This window comes from Chrysochloris asiatica, unplaced genomic scaffold, assembly GCF_000296735.1.
Source record: "Chrysochloris asiatica unplaced genomic scaffold, ChrAsi1.0 scaffold00272, whole genome shotgun sequence".
NCBI classification, from domain to species: Eukaryota; Metazoa; Chordata; class Mammalia; order Afrosoricida; family Chrysochloridae; genus Chrysochloris; species Chrysochloris asiatica.
In genome coordinates this window covers 106607-129701 of record NW_006408790.1, presented here as the reverse complement: position 1 = coordinate 129701, position 23095 = coordinate 106607, and the positions used below count along the sequence as shown (strand labels likewise).

At 46.9% G+C, this 23095-nt stretch overlaps 1 protein-coding gene across 2 annotated transcripts in view; it reads right to left on the bottom strand.

Moving 5' to 3' along the window:
* PDS5B (PDS5, regulator of cohesion maintenance, homolog B (S. cerevisiae)) overlaps nt 1-23095 on the bottom strand; it is a 114118-nt gene that overhangs the window by 72320 nt on the left and 18703 nt on the right. For both annotated transcript variants that reach the window (XM_006874363.1, XM_006874362.1), the window contains exons 6-10: nt 19123-19203; nt 13910-14050; nt 10061-10176; nt 3601-3695; nt 1805-1950 (exon numbers count right to left, since the gene is read on the bottom strand). In XM_006874363.1, coding sequence (XP_006874425.1) covers nt 1805-1950; nt 3601-3695; nt 10061-10176; nt 13910-14050; nt 19123-19203 — 579 coding nt within the window. The remainder of the gene's footprint in view (nt 1-1804; nt 1951-3600; nt 3696-10060; nt 10177-13909; nt 14051-19122; nt 19204-23095) is intronic.

The window sequence follows — 23095 nt, the reverse complement described above, 5'->3', positions numbered from 1 at the left end:
ACACACTGATGGAATCCTCGATAAAGACAATTCTAAGTCTCCAGCCCAAACCCCACTGCATCAAGTTGGTTCGTCTTAGAGTAACTGCTCCACATAGTTCCCTGAGGCTATGGGTCTTTTACAGGAGCAGACAGTCTCATCTTTCTCCCAGAGCAGCTGGCGAGTTTGAGCTGCAGACCTTTGGGTTCGCAGTCTGGCATTTAACCCTCTGAGTAGTCACCCGGGTTCCTCGATTATGAAAGTATCTGTCAAAACAAGGTCTGTGGTTTTCGTGGGCCCATCCTGACCAGCAGCAACACAGTGGGGTTAGGAGACAAGGGGGCACCATCAATCAAGGATCCTGTTCAAAAGGTTCAAGTATTCAGCCAGTCACAACTCCTCAGCTCCCAGGAGGAATCTCGCTGTCCTCACTATTTCCCTCCGACGTGGTCACACACCTAACACTCACTGAGTCCCCTGTACTCTAGGCAGAGTGGGAGACCCAGATGAGACCCAGTCCTCCACCTAGAAGCTGGCAGGGGAGAAGGGCAGGGCTGGCGTCACTCACTCCAGGAGGGGGGATTGGGTCCCAGAAGACAGGCCCCAAATATGCTTCTCTGTGGGATGGCTTCACTAAGACACCTTTCAGCTTCCCATCTGTGAGATTCCTATACAACCAGGCGGAGGACTGCCGACTCAGAGCCACACACAGCCACCAGCACAGGGAGTGCCGTGCGGCACTGAAACTGGCTGCGATGTCAAGTACTTGTGAGCTCCAACCCAACGACTTTTCCTGTTAGGTCAGGGGGTAGAGAAGGGGACAGGCGCTATGATTCACCTGTGGGTGGTTGTGAACAGGAGTGTGAGTGTAAACACTTGTGGTCTAAAATGAGCCATCTGAGAACAAGAGGGGCCTTTCACTGTCATCAAAGAAGAGCCCAAAAAAAAGAAGAGCCAACAGGGAAACGTGTCCTTTGTACCCCGAGATCCAGGGACAGAAAGTTCTGACACTAGAAGTGGGGCAGATGAGCAGCAGCAGCAGAACCAAGAGCCAGAGCACGAGTCAGAGCCGTGGGCCTCCCAGCCCTGGAACGGGGACAGCTGGGGCACTCTGGCAGGAGGCTGGCTTGCAGTATGGGTGTCTTCGGGGGAGCTAGGGTTACCGACCTAGGAACCAGAGCTGAGTGCCTCCAGGCTGAGGCTGAGGGTGGAATGCTGTGCATTGTGGGCAGTTACTAGCAGCCCTAAAAGACCTTTCTGTCAGATGAGCGCAGGACTGCAGATGGGTAGTTCAAACTCACCAGCCGCTCCTGGAAAACCCTATACTGAGTCACTGTGAGTCAAAACCGACTTGCCGGCACTGAGCAACAACAATGTTGTCTGGGCCGAGAGGGCTCTGGCTGTGCTCATGGCTGAGGAGGGGCAGTCCTGACGACAAGAACGAAGGGTGCCAACTCTGAATTGTAACCATCACTGTGAGAAGTGTATCTGGGTTCTGTGTAGCCATCACCATGGACTGCTGAATCCAGTTGACAAGAGAAGGCTTGCGGAGGGGGGCAGTAAAGGCTGAACATCTGACCTCACTACCCTGCCTTGAAGAGCCACCCCAATTTATAGGAGAAAAGTCAGATTAATCCAGAAAAACTAATCAAATGTAATCAAACAAAAAGTAAAACCATCTCAAAAATACAAATCTAAATGTTAAAATACCTCCACCTGAAAAACAAGCTATGTGCATTTCAGCCTCAGTTCTTTTAAGTACTATGAAAATATTTCAATATTAAGGACAAGCCCCTCCTGGTGACTACATATCATGTTTACTCACCCGTTTGTCTAGCGTCCTCTCTCTCACAAAGTTGAGTAAGTGGTCGTTGACCAGGAGAATATCCTTCTTGGCAGCAGTGACTATGGACACAATGACGTCATGTCGAATGGCTTCCTCGGGGTCATGGGACCGCACCTTCAGGTACTCTGAAAGGCATGAGTGCCTGTGATTAGCGTGCAAACTGGAACGATGGCAACGTTTCCAAAGACTGCACAAGAGCTCGGAAGAGAAAGCGTGATCAAACAACAACAGTGGAAAGTTCAGCAGATTTCCCAGAAGGCCACGAAGAGTCAGCACCAACCCAGTGGCCACGGGCTTCGTTTGGGGTTGTGGTTGTTGGGTGCTGCTAACCTGGCTCCACCTGGACTGGGCTTTGCCTGCATTGGTTTGCCACGGTTGTCAGTCTCTGCGGCAACAGAAAGCCTCATCTTTCTCCCGCAGAGCGTCTTGGGCTTAAACTACCATACCAAACTTGTGGTTCTCAGCCTAGTGCTTATCCTAAAAATCCTAAAATGAAATTCATAGACGTAGTAGTCCACCTCATCCAAACTAAAAAAATCAATTTATGATGCTGTTGCTAAGTGTTGTCGACTAGGTTCCAACTCACAACCACCCTATGAAGGGTTCCTGAGGCTGGTGGGTTTGAACTGCCAAACTTCTGGTTAACAGTCCAGTGCTTATACTATAGGACCACAGCAGGACTCGCTATCTAGGATAGACAGAAGTCCTAGAAAAGGGAAGTCGTAGAATGATCTCCACAGGAAGAAAAGTGCCCTGGTCTGCATGAGTAAGTGGGGGACGAGAGACGGCTGGCCCCTGTGACCACCGGGAATGAGGAAACAGGAAGCCAGGGTGGGGCTCTGAGGAAAGGACTGCACTGGGAGGAGGCCCCAGCACAGAACCACACTCTGCGAGTCCACAGAGCCAAACACAACAGCAAGGGCAGAGGAGAGGGGCTCTACTGAGCCGAGTAGAAAGGAGCTGCTTTTGCACACTGCTGCTTGCTTGAAGAAAGCCCCTAATGAAGTCTGGTTTTAGACAAGTTAATGAAAACTATCACACAAAAATGAGAAACTCAATGGGAAAATCGAGAATCTGAAAGAAAGGCAGAAGACATAAAATCAATGAAGGATGTGAAATAACTACAACAGGCATTCTAATGAACTGAGTTACTCAAACCCTTCATTTTGATACCACTAAAAAATATGTTCTAGGAAAAGCAGTTGGAGTCACTAGAACAATTGTGACAAGCTGAAGACAGCAGGGGAATGGCGAGCCCCTGTGGAGGACAGTAGGTGGGCGGTAAGGGGGCCGCCATCACAGGCAGCACTGGCTAAGTCTTACACTGCAGCTCAACAGCAACAGTCAGATGTTCCCGGTGCTCCACAAGCACACAGCCTTCTGCTTCTCAGGTGTCTAGCGCAGCACGTCTACTGAACAGGTAAGTGTGTTTCTGTCTGGCTCTGAACTGAACAACCACAATAGGGAAGGATGCAACTCAACAGTCGGCCCAGCACTGAGGTATTTTACCTACCCCATCAGAAGCCCAGCCTGATGTCAGAGACACCAGCTTTCTTGGGTGCTCCGAGCCCAAGATGCATGCAGCAACCTGTTCCGGCTTCAGAAAATCATTTCAACGATGAGGAACCACAATAAGGACACCTCACTGGTCACAATAACAAAATGCTGTATCTTTTCCTCTAAGACCCATTTTCTTCACCAAGAAGCACCTAGGAATGTTTGCTGTGTACACACACACACAAACACACAAACACACACACACCTCTACATAGTACCTGTTAAGTCCTTTGCCAAATCTGGATGGTTCATGAGGCAATGGCTGGCAAACTTCACACATTCCAGGCGAATTGGAACATGGATATCATTAAACCTGGTAAGACAACACATGGTGTTAACAAAACAGAAACGTGTGTTTTATCCTGCACTGTTTATTCTTAGTTCTCTAAATAAAACTAATTTACAAAGTGGAGCCAATTTTAATGAAGTCTGCTTTCCTATCAATAGGATGCTCTGCAGTCTCCATAGTGAACATGGGCTACTTCTAGTAGCTAGCTCATTTGAAATAAGACTTTAAAAGACAAAGTTTAAGTAGCAGACATTTAGTTCAAAAGTATCAGCAGGACAAATACGATGAAGCTGCAAAGACTTCCTGGGAAAATTCCATTCTCTTTTTCTCCATATATGCTTCCTCATATATACAGTCCTGGGTTAAAACTAACATACTCACTGCTAACTACAGGGTTGGAGGCTCAAGTCCACCCAGAAGTGCTTCCTAGGAAGACCTGACAATCGACTTATGGAAAATCATCCACTGAGAACCCTGTGAGCACAGTTCTACTCTGATACACACACGGGGCACCATGAGTGCGATCTACTTATGAAAAATTATCCACTGAGAACCCTGTGGGCATAGTTCTACTCTGACACACACGGGGCACCATGAGTGGAATCTACTTATGAAAAATCATCTACTGAGAACCCTGTGGGCACAGTTCTACTCTGACACACACGGGGGCACCATGAGTGGAATCTACTTATGAAAAACCATCCACTGAGAACCCTGTGGGCACAGTTCTACTCTGACACACACGGGACACCATGAGTGGGATCTACTTAAGAAAAATCACCCACTGATGAGAACCCTGTGGGCACAGTTCTAATGACACTGGGGGCACCATGAGTTGGGAGTCAATTAGATGGCAATTCATTTGTCAAATATAAGAAGGCTTCAAGAACATCATGTAAAAATGGAATTAAAAGAGAATGAAACTTCCCCACTAACTTTTGGAAATCCACAGTATATGTAAGTACAGGTATATGTGTTTCACCCACTATCCAAAAATAGAGTGTTACTACGCAACTTTCATAAACAGATATGATGTAAAAATGTATTCCTATTACATTTGCATGGGTATTATTTTGTGCATCCCCATGACCCAAAATTAACCTGCCAAATCACACACACCATCTAAAACTCCCTGGACACAGGTCCAAGCTACAGGGGATTGAGGCTGGGGTGCTGAGTGTGGTTCGGGGGGGCAGGGGGGTGGAGTTGGTGACGCCGCTCAGGCTGTTGGGGTGACGGCTGCTGCAGAACAAGGCCAAACGCAAATTCTGCTTTTCTTCTTTTTTTTGTAAAGTGGAAATCCTTTCTGGATTTATTTCAGTTAGCAATAAAACAGGTACTATAATGTACCGGGTCTTTCACAAGCGAGATGACATAAAGTAAAAGGAAGGGGGTACCTGTATGCGGTTTACAAAGATAATACATCTCGTGCTATGTTTGACAAAAATGTTTTTCCTCTAACGATTCTTCTTCAAGTGTAAGGCATTCACATTGCACTCCACACTCAAGTTTCATATTAGCTGACTCCACTCACCATCACACCCAGAACAGAATTCTCTCCTGGCCCCACTTAGCCAGTACAGTGATTGCATTCTCACTCATAGCAAAGCCGATTTTTTATTTTTTCCTTAGTAAATATTTAGGGATCCCTAAGAAATTCAAGGAGTCCTTGTGTGGCGCTGTGGGTTAATGCACCAGACTGCAAAGCCGTTTGAACTGCAAGGTCAGCATTTCAAGCTCACCAGCTGCTCCTTGGAAACCTCGGTCGCTATGGGTCAGAACCGACTCGATGGCACGTCACAACAACAAGAAATTCAAACTCTTAAAAAAAAGAAAAAACAAAACCCATGATCCCACTTCAAAATGAAAAATCTCCTGCTCAGCATCAAATATCCAACCTCAAAATCCATCTTTTCTCTCTCTAATGTGATTTTGTTGCTGAGAAAAGAGTAAAACACACACCAATTCAATAGTCTGTACAACTTAAACACACCGACCCCATTCTTTGAGCTGGTTACATTCTGAATGTCGCTGTTTCAGGTTCCTGTTTCTTTCGCTGTGGAATCTACTATCTGCCAGAGTCACATCAGCTGGGTGTGTGTGGTGTCCTGTGCAGTCTGGGTTCTGTGATCAGATCCCCTGATGCCCATTCCCAGGTTCCTCTCCATCTGGATGCCTCACTCGGCACACTGCCCTTGGCTGCACTTTGCCAATCCCACCCTTTTCACACCTGGAAGGTGTGGTGAGCCTGTGTCGAGCGAGGCAGCATCGTGTCTGTGTGTCCCACTGTGGCACTCTCAGATGATTTCACAGACTCTGGTTCACATTTAAAGGCACTTAGAAGCCTAAAGTCCCACAGCTCGCTTCATCGTGACATTCACTTTACTGTGGTGTTCTGGAACGGAGTCCACAGTGTATCTGAGAGCTGCCTCTATTGGTAATGATTTTTCAGCAAGCATCCTTTACAGAAGGCACTGGGATGTTCTTTTAGGGAGCACACGAGGGCCAGCTATCTCGCCACCACAGATGTTCAAAGCCTAGTGAACTCCAAACTTGCTGGAGCCTTGGAGAGGGATGAACCTCTGAACCCACTGCCCTGCCTAAGATGTTTTCTAACAAAATATCCCACAACACCTTCTTCAAACAAAAGAACAGCTTAGCTAGGTTAGTCAAGAATGTCTGCCTTGAGCATTCTACTCATTTAAAGAACTATCTATAACGGGATTAAATTGACCAGGAGTCCTGATGTGGCACTTGCAGGTTAATGTGTTGCACTGCAAAGTGGGTTTGAACCGGAAGGTCAGCAAATCAGCTCACCAGTCGCTCCTCAGAAACCCTATACAGAGTCGCTGTGAATTGGAACCGACTGGACAGCACTTAACAACAAACCTTACTGATTCCACAGGTAGCCTGGGGGGTGGCAGTGAGTCTGTGTTACTGGGGGAGGGACACCCCAAAAAAGGAGATGAGCACAACTCAGAGGACACCGTCAATGCCCCTGAAGTGCACACGTAGAAAGTGCTGAATTCGAACCACCTCAACAGCCCCGAGCAGCTACTACTGTGTGCACTGTCTACAACAATCTAACATTTCTCAAAAATATAAACAAAAAATAAAACTCCTAATACATAAGTTCACTTGTGGGCTGCAGAATGTTGTCATTTTCTTTTAAAATCATTTGATTATTAACAACAGCATTAAAGACAGCATTTTCAATATGTTCATTAGGTGTAAGTTTGTGAACTCCAAAGGTGCTCCAATCTTAAATCATCTAACCTTGAAAGAAACAGAATTTTGCATGATAAAGGAGCAAAGAGAATCTTCATAATCAACACCAAATTACTCAAACATTTTGTTAGGATTAAAAATATATATATACATTATATAATATAATATACACCCCCTACAAAAGCAAAGAGACCTTTCCCGTGGTCCTCTGCTTTTCTCAGCTCTTTGGGTTCAGGTATTCAATTTGCGCACATTTGATTATTTCTCAACTGAACATGCACCATAAAAACACCTTATACATAAATAAACCACTAAAGAATACATCTTTAAAATACGTGGGAGCTCCTTAACTTATTTAATGGCATGTGAGTTTTATGCCATGAAATAAAAGGAAACATGGCAAAGTAGGAACAGAAAGGTGACCTACAGATTATAATTTGTTTTGTCTTTTTTAACGTGGTGTGGGTGCTGTAGGATAAACACTGGAATGCTAACCACAAGGTCAGCAGTTCAAGCCCACCAGCTGATCCTCAGAAACCCTCTTCAGGGTTGCTGAGACTGGGAACTGACTTGATGGCAACTCAGCTACAACAACATACACAACAAAAATGTTTCCTCCCCCCACTCCCCAGAGAACCTCTGCACCCAGAGCAGGAAGTCCCTCCCCTACGGCCCCTGGCCAACATTCACCTACACTGGTCTCTCCACACTGGTATTCCAAGTGTCATGTAAATGGGCCATGCGGTATTTTATTCCTTCTTTTGTATCTGATTAATCTCACTCAGTGTTAACCGTTTCCTGGCCTCATTCGTCAGGCCATGCTTAAGGAACACTTCCATCTTTTGTGAAGAGAAGTAACATTCCATTGTATGTATGTGCTACATTTTGTTTGTGCGTGCAGCTGCTGTTTAAATATTTGGATTTTTTCCACATGTTGGCTACTGTGAATAATCTGCTACAGACGCTGGTAGACACGTTACGTGTTTTAATCCCTGCTTCCCACTTTTCTGGCTAGGTACCCAGTACTAACATTGCCGGCTCACACAGGAATTTCACGTCTAACTTTTTGAGGAACTGCCAAACTTGTGCGCAGCAGCTGTACCACTTTAACGTTTCCACCAGCCACCAAAGCGGCTCTGACTCAACGACCCCACACACAACAGAAGGAAGCCCTACCTGGACCTGCGTCCTTCTTACAGCCATTGCTAAGGTGGGCCCACTGTGCCGCTCATCTCCTGCGCTCCCTCCTGATACTTCTCACATAAATAACACTCATTCTATCCCACAGCCACCCCACGGGTCTCGGTTACATTTCAACAAGTGACCCCTGTACGCTCTGTTCTAGTCCTTTGTCCACCCTTGGGTTGGGCTGTCTGACTTCTAGTGTGGGGTTGCAGGAGCACTTTATAGACTGTGGACACTCAACCCCATTAGACACAAAGCTTGCATGATGCAGGTACTTTGCCCAGCTGCTCTGGCGGACTGTGGCCATAAAGATGACAGCTAGAACACCCTGCAGAGCCTGTGTGCTCGGTGGTGACACATGGGGCTGCCCTGAGTAGGATTGACTCCGCGGCAGCAGGTTACCAAATGCATGGCCACCAAATAAGGTCTCCCATTCTGTAGGGTGTCTAGTCGCTTCTTCGAGAATGTACATGACGATTTTTTGCCCAAACAACATGTAAGATAAGAATAAAGTCTGACTAGTCTAAGTTCTGATTTAAAGATTTAGCTGTATATTTGAAATATGTTTTTGTGGTAAACAGAATGGACATTAAATTTAGCTGAATCATTTATTGTAACTTGTAAGTATTTTTTGATCAACTGTCCATACATTTCCCATTGTATTTAAGAGGGAAAAGTCTACACATCAAATGACAATGGGATACTATTAGCTCATGTACCTCAGTATAGATTCTTACTGAGCCAGCTCAGTGCTAGAATATCACACTGAGAATTCAGAACTTAACAATGATTTGCAACAGCTTACAGGTACATCAGTCATCTAAGCAGTTAGAAAGCTAACATCAGACAACGAGACCGTGCTCCCAACCCAAACACTCCAACATAAGACCAAGAGGATAAAGGCAGCTCAATCCTATCTAGTATTGTTTCATGGTTGATAACATCATTTGTTAGAAGGTTTACTGAAGGGGGCAAAGTTCTCCTTTATCCTCAAGGTCAAAGTAGGCATTGGTGGGTAGGGTTTTCCTATTTCTTAGGTCAGGGACCCCTTGAGCAATCTGAGTGAAGTGAGGCCCTGTCACACCGCCAGAGGCACACACACTCACAACCTCAGGAGTTCTGTGGCTCACTCACTAGAAGCAGCTCAGGAGATGACAAAGAGAGCTTCGGGGAGCAACACAGTGCTACTGCTAAGTGCTGTGGCATCAGTTTCCACTGACTCCATATAGGGTTTCCAAGACCTGACTCAGGGGCAAACCCCATGGTCTCCACAGACCAGGGATTTACAGCGCTGACTCACAGTGGCCACCCGTGTGTAGGGTTTCCGAGGAGCAGATGGTGGGTTTGAACTACAGACCTTGAGGTTAGCAGTCTAGTACTTATCCTACAGCAACACACCAGGGCCCTAGGAACATACACTTATTACTCATTTTCTGGATATCTTTATCCTTTTCAGTTCTAATGAAGTGTAGCTTTTGGTAAAGGAGCTGTAACCCACAAAGACAGCTGTTCAGTTGGAATTACTCACTGCTTAGCAGTAAAACATTTTAATTTCATGGGTACAGTATTAGACCGTGTACTTTTTTTTATGGACCCTCTTTTGAAAATCCCTGAGGACGAAATAAGTTGAGAAGACCTAGGGAAAACTCAGCATGGTCCATCATTGTCAGCACAGAAATTTCAGCAAGAAAGAGAGCCTTGGCTATCCCGACTTCAGAGAAGGCAGCAGGACTGGGTGTTGTTGTTGCTAGGTACCGTGGAGTTGGCTCTGAAGCAGAGCGACCAAGAAGCAGCTGGTGGGTTTGAACTGCCAACCTTGTGATTAGCAGTCAGGTGCCGATCATACAGCACCACCCCAGGTCTCCAGGCTGAGCGGCTGGAGTTTCTGAAAGTATGAAGTCAGCAGGAGAAGGAAGCGGGAAAGTAGACCGCGTGTACCTGCCCCAGTACCTGCCCCAGTAGCACTGTCCAAGTACCTGCCCAAGTAGCACTGCCAGAGAGGCTTGTTCTGAGACGCCAGTTCCGAGTCCTTTGCCCCAAACATTTTTGCCAGGAGTTTCACAACTTGCAGACGTTCCTCATTGTCATTGCTCTGGAACAAAACAGTCACAGTGTTCAGAGCATGAGGGAGAACTCAGCGGCCCGTCCCCCTTACCCTCCGACTATACAGGAACCCTCGCCTGAGCCCTGGGTGATAAATGACACCTAGAGATGCCGGTCAACACGTCACAAAACGGAAATGCTCACTGACGTGACCTGCTCACTACAGACGGCACTGACCAGTAGGTCCCTCTAGCATGAACAGACAGGACAAAAATGGGACTGTGTGTTGGCAGCCCCTCCTACAGCAGAGACTCACTCAACACAGATCTCTTACACAACCTCTGCAAGGCTTTCTGTACCAGGGATGGACCCTGAGCTCTGTGTGGTCACACGACTTGCAAGATCTATGTAGAACAAACATACATGGATAAGTCAGAAAGTACTGCTACTGAAGCGTTTATGAAACAGAAACCTCTGAACATGAAGCTACCGTTCGTTGGCACGCCCGCCCACCTGCCATCTAGGTTAGCCCACCTCTGAAGGTGCTGCCGGGCGGCCTTTCCTGAATGCTGCTCTCCCTGATTCACGAGTGTCAAAACGAAGGACTCACGTCACATTCCTTTTCGGTATTATTGATATTTGAAGAACAGAAACCTGTCTGAAAGGGCAAGGTCAGGTCTGGAGGGTGGATGGGGCAAGGCTTTCCACTGAAATTCTCCCAGGACAGTGCTTGCTAGCCTGAAGAATGAGGAGGTGCGTGGTGGTGACTGGAACCAATTCCTCGGTGCAGCTCCAGCTGCTCTCCCCACTGCCGTGTCCACTGTGCTTATTAAAACTTCTTCACGATCTGCCCCTGGGACCCTCTCATGTCCTTCGAGAGCATCCCCCAGTGCCCCCTACTCCTCTGGAACCCCAAACAACAGTCCCCACAACCTTCTGAGCTGACCTCTCTGCCTTGAACTGAACTGACCCAGCACACGCCCTTTGAAGCCACTGTTTCCACTGGACCTTGTTATGTGCAGGATCCCTGTGAAGACTAAGACACGTGTGTTCCTGAGAGAACCTGTCTACAGCCCCCGAGCGATCACAAAGACAAACTTAAACACGTGTTGTTGGGAATAAACCCAGGTATGGATGTACTACCAGAACCCCAGTAACAATCCTTTATGACGTATCTGTGTATGTACAGGACGCTCCCCAAGGGAGACTCTGAATTAAACAGAAAAGTCAGTTCCTCCCTGGACACAGAGATTTGTAAAGGAAAAAGCCTTGATGATTTGAAGACTAACCTTCACCTGTAGGGTCTATACTGTGGGCACCTTTGGACAAGGACCCCACTTGATTATGAATGAGGCACCTCTAAAATACAGCACAATCGTTAGATGAGTGAGCCAGCTGCCAGAGTTCACGCGATCACATGGAGAAAGATGGAAGGACGGAAGGCATGTTCCCCAAGCACAGTGCCGACTTTTCGAACTCACCTGCATGGTTTCTCCTGTTGTTCAGCCAGGTCAACTCCTGTCAACCCTAGCTGCATTACCCCTAAAGCTTTCTGCAGATTAAAATCAAACACTGATGCCTAGACTCCACTTCCAAAGAATCGGGACCACCTGGTGTGGGTTGACGGGCCTCGGTGCTTCCTCCCACCCCTGGGTCCAGGTGTTCTCTGGTTCACTCAGCCCCACCCTACCTCATACCAATGGGCCTCTTTTCATAACCAAGTGTTTTTCTCCTTCCCTTTTCTCCCAGTAGAAGACAGTCTGTTTGCTGAAAGCAGGGGTGAGGATCTCATTTTTACATTTATGTTGTTGCTGTTGTCAAGTCGGCCTGGACTCACAGCGACCCCACGTGCTACGGGGGAGGACTACACGTGGGCTCTCTTAGCTGTCATCTTGGTGGCAGCAGATGGCCAGGCGTTTCTCTCACGCTGCTTTTCAAACACTAGCCTGTGGGTTAATGGCTAACTACACACTGCTCACACCGCCCAGGTTCCTCGTACATCATTCACAGAATATACGGAAATGTCTCGAACAAGGGTTCACCCACTATGTTTACTAGAGAAAATCAAATAAACCAACACGCAATGAAAGATGTGACCAATCTCCAATCTGACGAAAGCCATGAAACATTCACACCAAGAAGCAAGTGAATCCAAACTCGCTTGAGAGTACTCCAAAAACACTGCAGAATAAAATGAGAATGACTTGCGGGATAGTTGAGGTGTTTATGAGGAAGCAAGCTGAGCCTGTTGCCCCCATCTGCTCTGTCCCACTGCAGCTGAGCCACCTGGATGGCGGTGAGGGGCCAGGCGGCTGTGAGGTGCTCACACTGCAACATGGACTGCTGATTCTGCGTGATTTGGTAAGGGGCAGAGCAGAAGTTTAAGGGAAAGAAATGCAACACAGAAACCATTTCAAAACTGTTCCGGGTACACAGTGTTGGTAAGTGCTGTCGAGTCAGGTCCGACTCACAGCAACCTGTAATAGGGTTTCTGAGGAGCAGCTGGTGGGCTTCAAAAAGTTGGTGGGAAAATGGAACTGAACAGTAAAGGGAGCCCCCCTTGTGTATCATGATGACCAGCTTTATGTAACCATCTGTGATGTACAGAGGAACCTCCAGTCTACAGCTGGGCATAACGTCAACAGCGCCCACAGGCCGCTGTGGAAGGGGCTCCAGTTTCACCTTGATAATGAGCCAGAAACCAAGGGAGCTGTGACGGTGTCTGTAAAAACGCACGCTCCATACACAGCCAAGGGCTAAGCATTCTAGAATTGATCTGGAAACCATCTGGAAGCAAGCACGATCCTCAAGGGAACACTAGTCTAGTCTCCTCACTTCTGGAATGCCTGGGGAAGTGCCATCGAGTTGGTTCTGACTCACAGCCACCCTGCACAGAATAACTGGCAGAAGAGCAAACATAAGTCAAGATTTGAGAAAGAGGACTTCTACGGAGTCTTAAGAGCAGAAAGATGAAAGCTGAGAAGAGAGATGCTCAGAATCCCAAAACCAATTGAGGAGGCTTCAAAAAGTCGTTGGAAAATGGCATGGCAGATCTGACTTTTCCCACGACCGTGTAAAGGCCTCATGTACGCCTAACGGGAACAGGAGCCCTGGTGGTGCGACGGTTAAGCACTGCAACCAACAGAAAGGTCTGCAGTAATGAGGACAGCCAGAATGCACCGAGCCAGAGCTCTAGTCAACCCCACGGGGCACTGAGAGTCACAATTGACTCCATGGCATCGAGCAGCAAACACTACCTAACCACACCGAAAGGTCGGCAATTCAAAAGAGGAGGCTTTCTGCCCCTGTGAAGAGTTACTGCCTAAGAAGCCCCAGAGTGGGCAGTGGGCACTAACCTGAAATGCTGTAATTTCAGGACAAAAACATAATAATAACAAAATATTATATATACAGACAAGTAACTCTGAAAACATGTGCCCTTCAAACAATGTTTGTTGTCAAAATACAACAGAATTAAGAAATCTAAATTCAGAAACAATCAGCCGAGAGCAGGCATTCCCTTTTTGCAGGCATTCGCTTCCTGGAGGCATACTGTGGGACCTAGGTGGTGATGAGCTGGAGCCAACTCAAAAGTAGTGCTGCGGGAGAAAGATGAGGCTGTGTGCTCCCATAAAGGTTACAGGGGCGCCGAGTCAGAACCAGCACTGTACAGCCATGCTGAGACGCCACCTCCGCATCCCTCAGTTCAAACTACCGCGAGAACTGAAGAGCTCAGTAGCCGGGCAGATGGAACAGTTTTACAACAGTTTTATGACAGTTACCTTCAGCTTAAACTCAAGCTGGGGCAAAACCGAGAGCAACAGATGGCTGTCGATGTTGTAAAGCTCCAGAATCAGGTCGAAGACGTGCTCTGACAGGTCGCTGATAGACGTCTTCCCGAGCATCAGGACCTGGTTAAAAAACTTTCCAAGAGAGAAAAAAGAGTTTCTCATTCACTGAAACACCAGCCAGAGGAGGGACACTTAGTCCAGCTCGTCATTCATGAACACCAGGCCAACCTTGGCACTCAGACCACTTGCTGACAGTCGGTGGGCAATCCGTTCTAGGTTCCATTAAAGATGAAACCCCTTATACACCGCAAAAGAGCTATGAGATACCATGAACCTACCGGCACACACCCAGAGTGAGCTGTGGATTAAACGCCCCGAATTACCTGTGGATCAACACCCCAAATTACCTAGGATTAACGCCCCGGCTGCAAATCAACACCCCAAATTACCTGTGGATTAATGCCCCGGCTGCGAATCAACACCCCAAATTACCTGCGGATTAATGCCCCAGCTGTGAATCAACACCCCAATTTACCTGTAGATTAACACCCAGCTGCGAATCAACACCCCAAATTACCCGTGGATTAACACCCCAGCAGTGAATCAATACCCCAAGTTACCTGTAGATTAACGCCCTGGATTACCTATCGAGCAACACCCCAAGTTACCTGTGGATTAATGCCGTAGATTACCTATGGATAAACACCCCAAGTTACCTATGGATACACACCCAGAGTTACCTGTGGATTAACAACCTGAATTACCTATGGATCAATACCCCATATTACCTGCGGATACACACCTGCAGTGAGCCGTGAATAAGCATTCTGCATACACTTTGCTCTTGGTGTGGAATTTATCAGATCCTAGCCTAGGTTTCAGTTACTCAGTGTGGTGTACGCAGTGTTACCCCCAGTGGATAAACTCCATAAGGGCAAGCTTGCTCACATCTGAATGGGTGGAGGTCATAGCACCTAAACCAGAGCTTTACCCTTCACAGTAGAAACCAAGGCCAATGATGATATGTAAACAAACAAAACCCTTCTACCTTATCCCTTTTGTCTTCTCTTTATTCTGATCCATGTGTGTAAAGTATGCTATAAAACCCAGTTAAAGACACACACATACAAACACAAGGGAAATGTACGTTGCCTGGTTTTTGGAAAGACAGTCAGCTCTAACGCGACTCCTGCTACTGCGGAGCTGCTAGGAAGCCCAGCATATTGGTAAAGTTCCTTTCTGTTTGAAATCTTCCCGATGTGCCCCGAGCACATCCTGCATGCCCTCGGCAGCAACCCGGCTGCCCGGAGGAGGCAGGTTCTTGGCACCACACAAGTTGCGGTGAGACAGTGAGCCCAGAGCCAGGCCGACAGTGACGTAGGCTTAGTGCTCTACACTGAATGCTTATGGACACCAGCAGGTCTCGGTTCCAGGTCTTGGCGGCTGGCTTTCAGTGTCTGGTGTCGTTTCTAAATGGCAGCTTGGAGGTCTCTGGGCCTGTACAGACCACCTGGACATGGTGTCCACAGAGAGCGGAGAGAGAAGCAGGGGGAATGAAGCCTCCTCCTGCACTCTTCTCCTTTCTCACTGGTTTTCAGTGAAAAGGAATGTTTGTCCAAAACAGGAAACAGAACAATGTGCTTGTCCTCCCTCCCTGTGGATCAATGTTGTGAATAAACATTTTCTGGCTTCAACTCGCATTCCAGTGGAAAATAAAAGTGGTCTTTTAGCATGTTTCCATGTACAAACGGTCTCCTATTTTAAAATAGCAAAATGAAAGCCCTCCATCTACTGCTCCTTCACAAAGAACCGCAGCCCTGTCCCGGAAACCTGGCTGCCTGGTGGCCAGACCCTCATCCGAAAGGCCGTTTCCGTGTTGAGCGCCATACAAGCGGCTCCAAAATGTACCTTCTTCAATGCTGTGAGCGCCACAAGGTCAAAGCCTAAGACCTTCTCCCCTGTGTGAGCAGAAACTGCACACAGTGGGCGAGGGAGTGCTGAGAAATGCAGTGGGGGACACTGCCTTGGAGAGAACTGAAAGATGCCCTCTGGAGCCCGAGGCTTCCTTTCCACATGGAGCTCGGCAGTCCTCACGCAGTTCCCTAATGAGAGGCCACCAGCAGGAATGAGTTCTCATTGTCCCTGTGGGTCTCATTGTCCCTGTGGGCTTCACAGGATGCTTCCCGCCCTCCACCACCACCCCAAGCATCAGCAGCCCCAGTTTACAGACACAAACTGAAACTGAGAGATTCAGGAATTCAACCCATTTCAAGAAAAATTTAATATACTTTTTCATTTTAAACAAGTAATTTTGTGTTATCTCCTTAAGACCTGTGATTAAAAGGATGACGAGTTATAACACCACCACCACGATTCGTTCCATGGAGGAACTTTTGTTTTTTAGACCCTGTTTTATCTTTCAAAGAAGTTATCATTTAGTTTCCTGGCTTATATCTCCCCTGCCCCCCCAAAAAATCTATTTAAAAAATAATCTAGAACAGCCCAGTGATTTCTCCTTGGGAGTGGGGTTATACACGAGGGTGTTTCAAAGCATTCATGAAAAATGGAATTAAAAGATAATGAAATTTTCCACACGTTTTCTGTGTGTGTAGGATCATCTACAAAAGAAATTGTGTCTATTTGCGTGCACGTGAGAAAGACTTGAGCAGAGCAGAGAGCATCACTACCTATCTACCTGACCCTGAGGTTCACTCGCCAATGCCCTAGCAGGAAGGGGAATGAGTAACAGCGATTTCATCTCTGAGCTAGAGAAAAGGCTGAGAATGATTTCTCACACTGAACTCCTTAGACACCGAAAGAGAGAACTGGGCTCACAAGAAAGTAGTTTCATATGTAACTGAGTCATCTTAAGTGCAAAAACAGAGAACTGACAAAGAGGCAGGGAGTAGTAAGAAAACAAGGGGCACCTGGTTTGGATCCGAATAAGCTCAGAAGTGCATGCTGACCTCACCCTAGTTCTGCTCCCAGCATCCCCACCTCCTGATAATAGACGGAACAAGCAGTGGACAGAGGGGTCCCTTTCAGCAGGCAAAGCCAGCAGCCAGGCATTCAGGTGAAGTGAAACTGACGGCGAAGGGCTGTTGCCTTTTCTGGGGTTGTTAAAATCCTTGTCTGGAGCCATTTCAAACTTCTATTATAAACCTTTTCAAACGTACACAAAGTTGAGAGAATATTATAATTTCCAATTCGAAAAACCAGTGTCATTCTATCTTGGGCCTATTTCTTTTCAATCATCCCAGTCAAATCTCTATTTTTCCCAGTCCCAGAATCAACGTGGCAGGGCATTCTTTTCTTACTTTTACACCACCAAAAAAAAAAAAAAAGCATCCAAAAACTCCAGCGTGGCATTAGCAATATAAACAAACGGACACCAGGAGGTCTAAGTCTAGTGTCTGTTGTGGGCCCTGGAGGTGAGCCTGTGGAGACACTGGACACAGAGGGGACAGGAAGGGGCCACTGATCCTGGGTCTCCACACTCTCGCTGTGGTGAGACGCACAACGCTGCAGAAGCCGCTGTATGTGGAGCGCCCTGCCCATCTTGGAACTTACGACTAAAACGGATCAGAATGTGAAGTTACAGTTTCGGAACATTCGCCTCCAAGACAATTCCCTTACAAATCTAATAATCCATCTTTCCAGAGCTTCATGTCTTTGTTGGTTTTTTTTTTAAGGTCAAACTGAAGAAACTTAAGAGCTGGGGTTGGCCAAGGTACCATTTTTAAAAAGCATTTTACTTTAAAAAAAAAACATCTCTTCAAGGTCCCATTTCCATACAACTTGTAGATTTAAATACTACATGAGAGATTCTCTTGCAGCAAGCTATAGGAAGATGAACATGTTCCTGTGATTTGGTGTGGCTTGGTTTTGTGCACGTCTGTGCTCACTGTTTCCAGAAGACAGATCTATACAGTCTGCTTGTTGGGAGGTGAGAAAACCTGAGTAGCTGCACCATTCCCAGGGCATTTATGTTGGGGAAGGGGGTGCCTTCATGGAGGACAGCGGGGCCAAGGCCCCTGGAGCCAGCAGACTGCAAAACCAGAGAGAGCCGCCAACAACCTTCTGCTAGTGGACCCAGTGGCCAGGAGCATCTCTAAGAACAAACACCACATGGCCAGTCACAAAGACAGGGCTGGGGTGATCTAGGGAGGCTCACTGCACTGCGATTCTTTTCTCTTTTTCAAATAAAAAAGAGGCAGATTTATACACAGTCTGTCTCCCACAGAGATGTCAACAGCTAAATCATCTTTCCCCACAACCACTATTCCTGTTGTTGTTGTCAAGTATCCTGTCGAGTTGGTTCTGACTCATAGTGACCCTGTAGAGGGTTTCTGAGGAGTGGCTGGTGAGTTTGAACTGCCACCTTGTGGTGAGCAGTCCAGTGCTGATCCTACAGCGCCACACCAGGGCTCCACTACTATTCAAACTTGCAGTCAATCTCTAGGTCTTGATGTTAGCTCATATCTTCTTATACAATTCAATTTCCTTTCCAAAAAGCTGGAAGCAAGTACTCTGAATACGGAGACACGGCATATGTTTTATCTGATCACATTTAACTTTCTAATATTAGATACAAACAGCCACTCTTCTAACCAAAAGCAAAGCTCAAGCTGAGTCCCAGCACCACTTGAAAGAAGCCGAGCAGCAATTCAACAGAACACAAGCTAAACCACCAGAAAATACTAATCAAGTAAGAGGGAGAAAAGAAGACACATTACTTAGTGATTACAACAGTACTAAATTTCTGAAGTATACACTACTTGCCGACATTTTGCCTCTAGTTGGTTGTCTTTAAAAGCTGGTTTCTGAAACAGTGACACCAGAGATGGAGGCAGAGATGGGGATATGGAGAGAGGAAGCAGCTGAGGACTCTGGACTCATGGAAAGAGAAAGGCTATGTGCTGGCAGCCAGGAGGCAGGCTTGCAGAATGTGCCCTTTGGATATTTAAATGATTATATATCCCTGAGTGTTTTTGTGTACATTCAAAAAAAATAATAAACCAGAGGAACTAGAAGCAAATACTACTGAATGATGATGCACGGAGGGGATTGTAATCATTGCAATGAACGAAATAGGACATGAAGAGTGTAAAACCGATGTTCTCCCATGTAAACTATCAGTCAATTTATAATAAAAACTTTTTTTAAAAAAAGTTTGCTTCTGACAAGCAGCGGCACAGACTCACATTGGTAATGTAAGGTTCAATAGCTTGCGCAGTCCTCTTCAGTAAAGCCTTCGCCAAGTCATACGCTTGCTTGTTTAAATTCTGGAAAAAAGTAAGCAACATCTGAATTACACCCCTCAATAAGTACCAGCGAACACGTCACTCTTGAGAACATGAAGGACACACCGTTGGAAACCCACCAGGAATCCAAGAGTGAAGGGAAAGCCACCTCCCTGAGACCACTGCTCTAGCGGACCCCTAATGCCCTTGTGTCCATCAGAGACCACCACTTTCTCTTGCCATCTCATCCAGAGCACAGCACAAACCACATCGAGCTGGTCGATACATGGGTGTCACACCAATGGAGAAGGAGCCCCAGAAACAATGCTAAACCTACTGCCGCCAAGTCGATTGTGACTCACAGCGACCCTCCAGGATGGAAGAGAACTGCCGCCGTCCCCACATACACACACACACACATACATACATACACACACAGGGTTTTCACAGGGTTTCTGTGGCTGTAAATCCTTACAGACTCAGAACACCTTGTCATTCTCCTGCAGAGTGGATGACGGGTCTGCAGCACAGGCTTTTCAGTTCCCAGGCCAATGTGTAACCCAATGTGCTACCAGAGCTCCTTTCTAAATCGAGTCCCAAAGTCAAACCCTTTTATCTGACCACAAATCCTGCCTTTTTCACTCCAGGTCCAGGAGTGGTGGGGGTGAGTCCCTAGGAAGGGGGGAGCAGGGACATGGGAGCAGCTGCAGAGAGGGAAACTGACTGAAGGGACACCTGAGGGTCCAGTCAAGTCCACAGGAACAACGTGAAACACACGGCACTAAGTGTGATGAGAGAAGAGGCATGAAGAAAATGTTCCACAGAGAAGACAAGAAGACACAGGAAGCTGAGCAGAGGCAGGGAGACTTCCGTAGCCACGGGTCCCACCCAGTCACCTGACACACTGACCCGGAGAGCCACGCTCCACTGCACGCTCTTCTGGAGTCTCTGGCGCCGCTGTCCCCTTCTCTCTGCTGTCTGAGATGTCCTGTGTGATCAGACTACAGCAGCCGCCAGACACAGCTCAGTCGTTCATGCCGCTACTCGGTGACAAGGGGCACGTCGTGTACACACCTCTTTGTGCACAAGATGCCAGTTCTTGAAAACTGAACTGCTGCCGTTTTCAATTGAGCTCTTCTTGTCTTTTTTTTTACTTCTTTATAAATGCTCCACACTCAACTTTTGTCCACTTCACACACGGCATGCCTTAGTCTGTACTTGTCCCCATAACATATCTAGTGTCTTGATGATACACGCAAGTTTTTCATTTTCATTTTAATGTAATAGAACACATCAAACTTCCATATGGCATGGTGTTTTCTTCATACCTCTCTTAAGAGGTTTTCTTTTGCTGAGGTTGTAAAGATGATATATATTTGCAAATGAAACACTTAATATTTGCTTTTCAGATTTTGGTCTTGATTCCATCGGTAATTTATTCTTATGTGTAGAGTCCTGGTGTGATGCTGTAGGATAAGCACTGAACAGCAAGGTCGGCATTTGAATTCACCAGTTGTTCCTGGGAAACCCCATACAGGGGTCACTATGAGTCAGAACTGACTCAATGGCACTTAACAATAATAAATGGTATGAAATTAAATTTGAACTATTATTTTCTATATGGCTATTCATAAGGAGCTCTGATAGCGTAGTGATTATGAGTTGGGCTGCCAATCTCAAGATCAGAAGTTCGAAACTACCAGCTGTTCCGCGAGAGAAAGATGAGGCATTGTGCTCCCGTAAAGATCTACGGCCTCAGATCACTGTGGGTCAGAACCGATTCCACGGTACTTAACAACAACAACAAAACCATTTATGGAATACTCTTGTCACTTCATCGTGTGATCCTACAGTCCCAAGTTTGGATATTTCTATATTCTCCAAATTTCCATATGTCCATTTATCTAAGACCAAAACCAAACCCTCTGCCATGGAGTTGATTTTGACTCAGCGAACCTGTACAGGGCTTCCTGGGTTGTAACTCTTCATGGGAGCAGACAGCCTCATCATTCTCCTAAGGAGCAGCTGGTGGGCTTGAACTAACAACCTTGCAATTAGCAATCCAGTGCTAAACCTGCTGTGCCACCAGGACTCCTTCTCAGTTGTTCATTAGGGTCTAGTTACAGGGAAAGGAACACATGAAAATGATGTTAACACTGGCAAGAACAAGCCTCCACTGCTTTCTCATTCTTCAGAACTGCTGGCCTATTACAGCTCATCTACTCTTCCATGTGAGCTTTAGAATCAAGAGATAATCGTTCAAACAGAGGCAGAGGCAAAGGCATGTGTCACGTTATGTCCCTTTACCACACTTATTCAAACTGTATACTGAGCACAGAATTCAGAGCTGGAGTCTCTGAAGAGCACCGCATCAGGGCCAGAAAGCAGCTCACTAACAGCCTGCAACAGCAGGTACCAGCAGCCTGCTTGCTGAACCTGACGAGGACTTGTCAAAGACCACAGCCTTCAGCATGGAGCACACCTCAACACACAGAACACAAAGGCCCCGTCACTGGACCCATAAGCATCATCATGTAAATGGAGACAAGGTTAAACCTGTCCAGGGATGGCATTTTCCTGAGATCCACAACCAACGCCACAGCAGCAGCAGCAGTTAGGAAACGGAAGGACACGCTCGCACTGGACAGGGATGCTGCACAGGACCTCTGGAAGCGCTCAAAAGCACACGGGCGATTTTGAGGACTAAGGTGCACCTGTACATGACCCAAGCAGCCTGTGTCTGGGAAAGCAGGAGCATAAATAAGAATGGGAGGAGAACTGACCCGTCTGAATTGCGGTGTTTGGGACGAATGCCGAAGACACCGTGGACGGCCAGAAGAACAAACAACTCTATCTTGGAAGATGCAGTACAGTGAATCCCCTAACATCTCTCGTAGCTATAGTCTGTAATTTCCATAAAACAACGTTTCTATCCTGCTGGTCTGGGTAAAACGAGGTGGGAGAAAATACTGATGGGATGACAAGATGCAGCTGTGGATGTTAGCAGAGGTCACTGTAATTGTGAAAACTTGAGCCTCTAGCACGGGTCTAAAATGAGCCTTCTCAGGTGCAGGATGCAAGTCAGCTGACTGACTGTGGGCAGGAGGCTTGCTTGTAGAGTGGGGTGCCTCCCGGCACTGAAGTGGGGGAGCCAGGTTTGCTGACTCACAGAGCTAGAGCTGAGGGCCTTCAGGCTGAGGCTTACAGTGGAAAGGTGTGTGCTGTGGGCATTTATCAGCAGCTGACTCCAACATCTGTGCCCTGAGCATTTTCTGATCCTGTATACAACCTGGTAAATTTCCTAATAAACCCCATTACTGTGAGGATGGTGTCTGCGGGCAGTGTGGCCACTGCAATGGGGAACCCAATAGAGAAGCAGGAAGTGTTATGTGAGGGATAGTTGGCTGTCGTGTTTTTTTAACAGAAGAAACACATCCAGAATGTTCTTTAGAAATGAGGATAACGATCCAAGACTAAGACTCAATGGGAATACAGGAGCAGACATGCACTCTGACTGGTGACCACATTGGCCGCCGATGAGGGGAAGTGAGGGAAAAACAGCAATGAAGCTGTGAGCTAAGCCCTAGCACATTCCATAGACTCCTGTGAACCCGGGTGGAGACCTAGCTGGCCAGCAGTGTGACAAGACCTGGGAGACTCCTGGGCCCAGAGTCAGTGACATAGTCACAGAGGACTAGAGTGGAAAGTGAAGTGTCCAGCTGATAAGCAGAGAGGGCATATGCATAAGAACACCCACACTTAAACAGATAATACCCACTTGACCTGGCTTCAATGACTGGATGATCAGAACTCAACTAGAAGAAAGAAGAAAAGAAGCGTCATCTGATACAATTTGATGAACTTGACCTACATCTACAGATGCAGTAGCTCAAAAGAGGGAACAAATCTTTACAGTGAGGATCATTCCCACCCA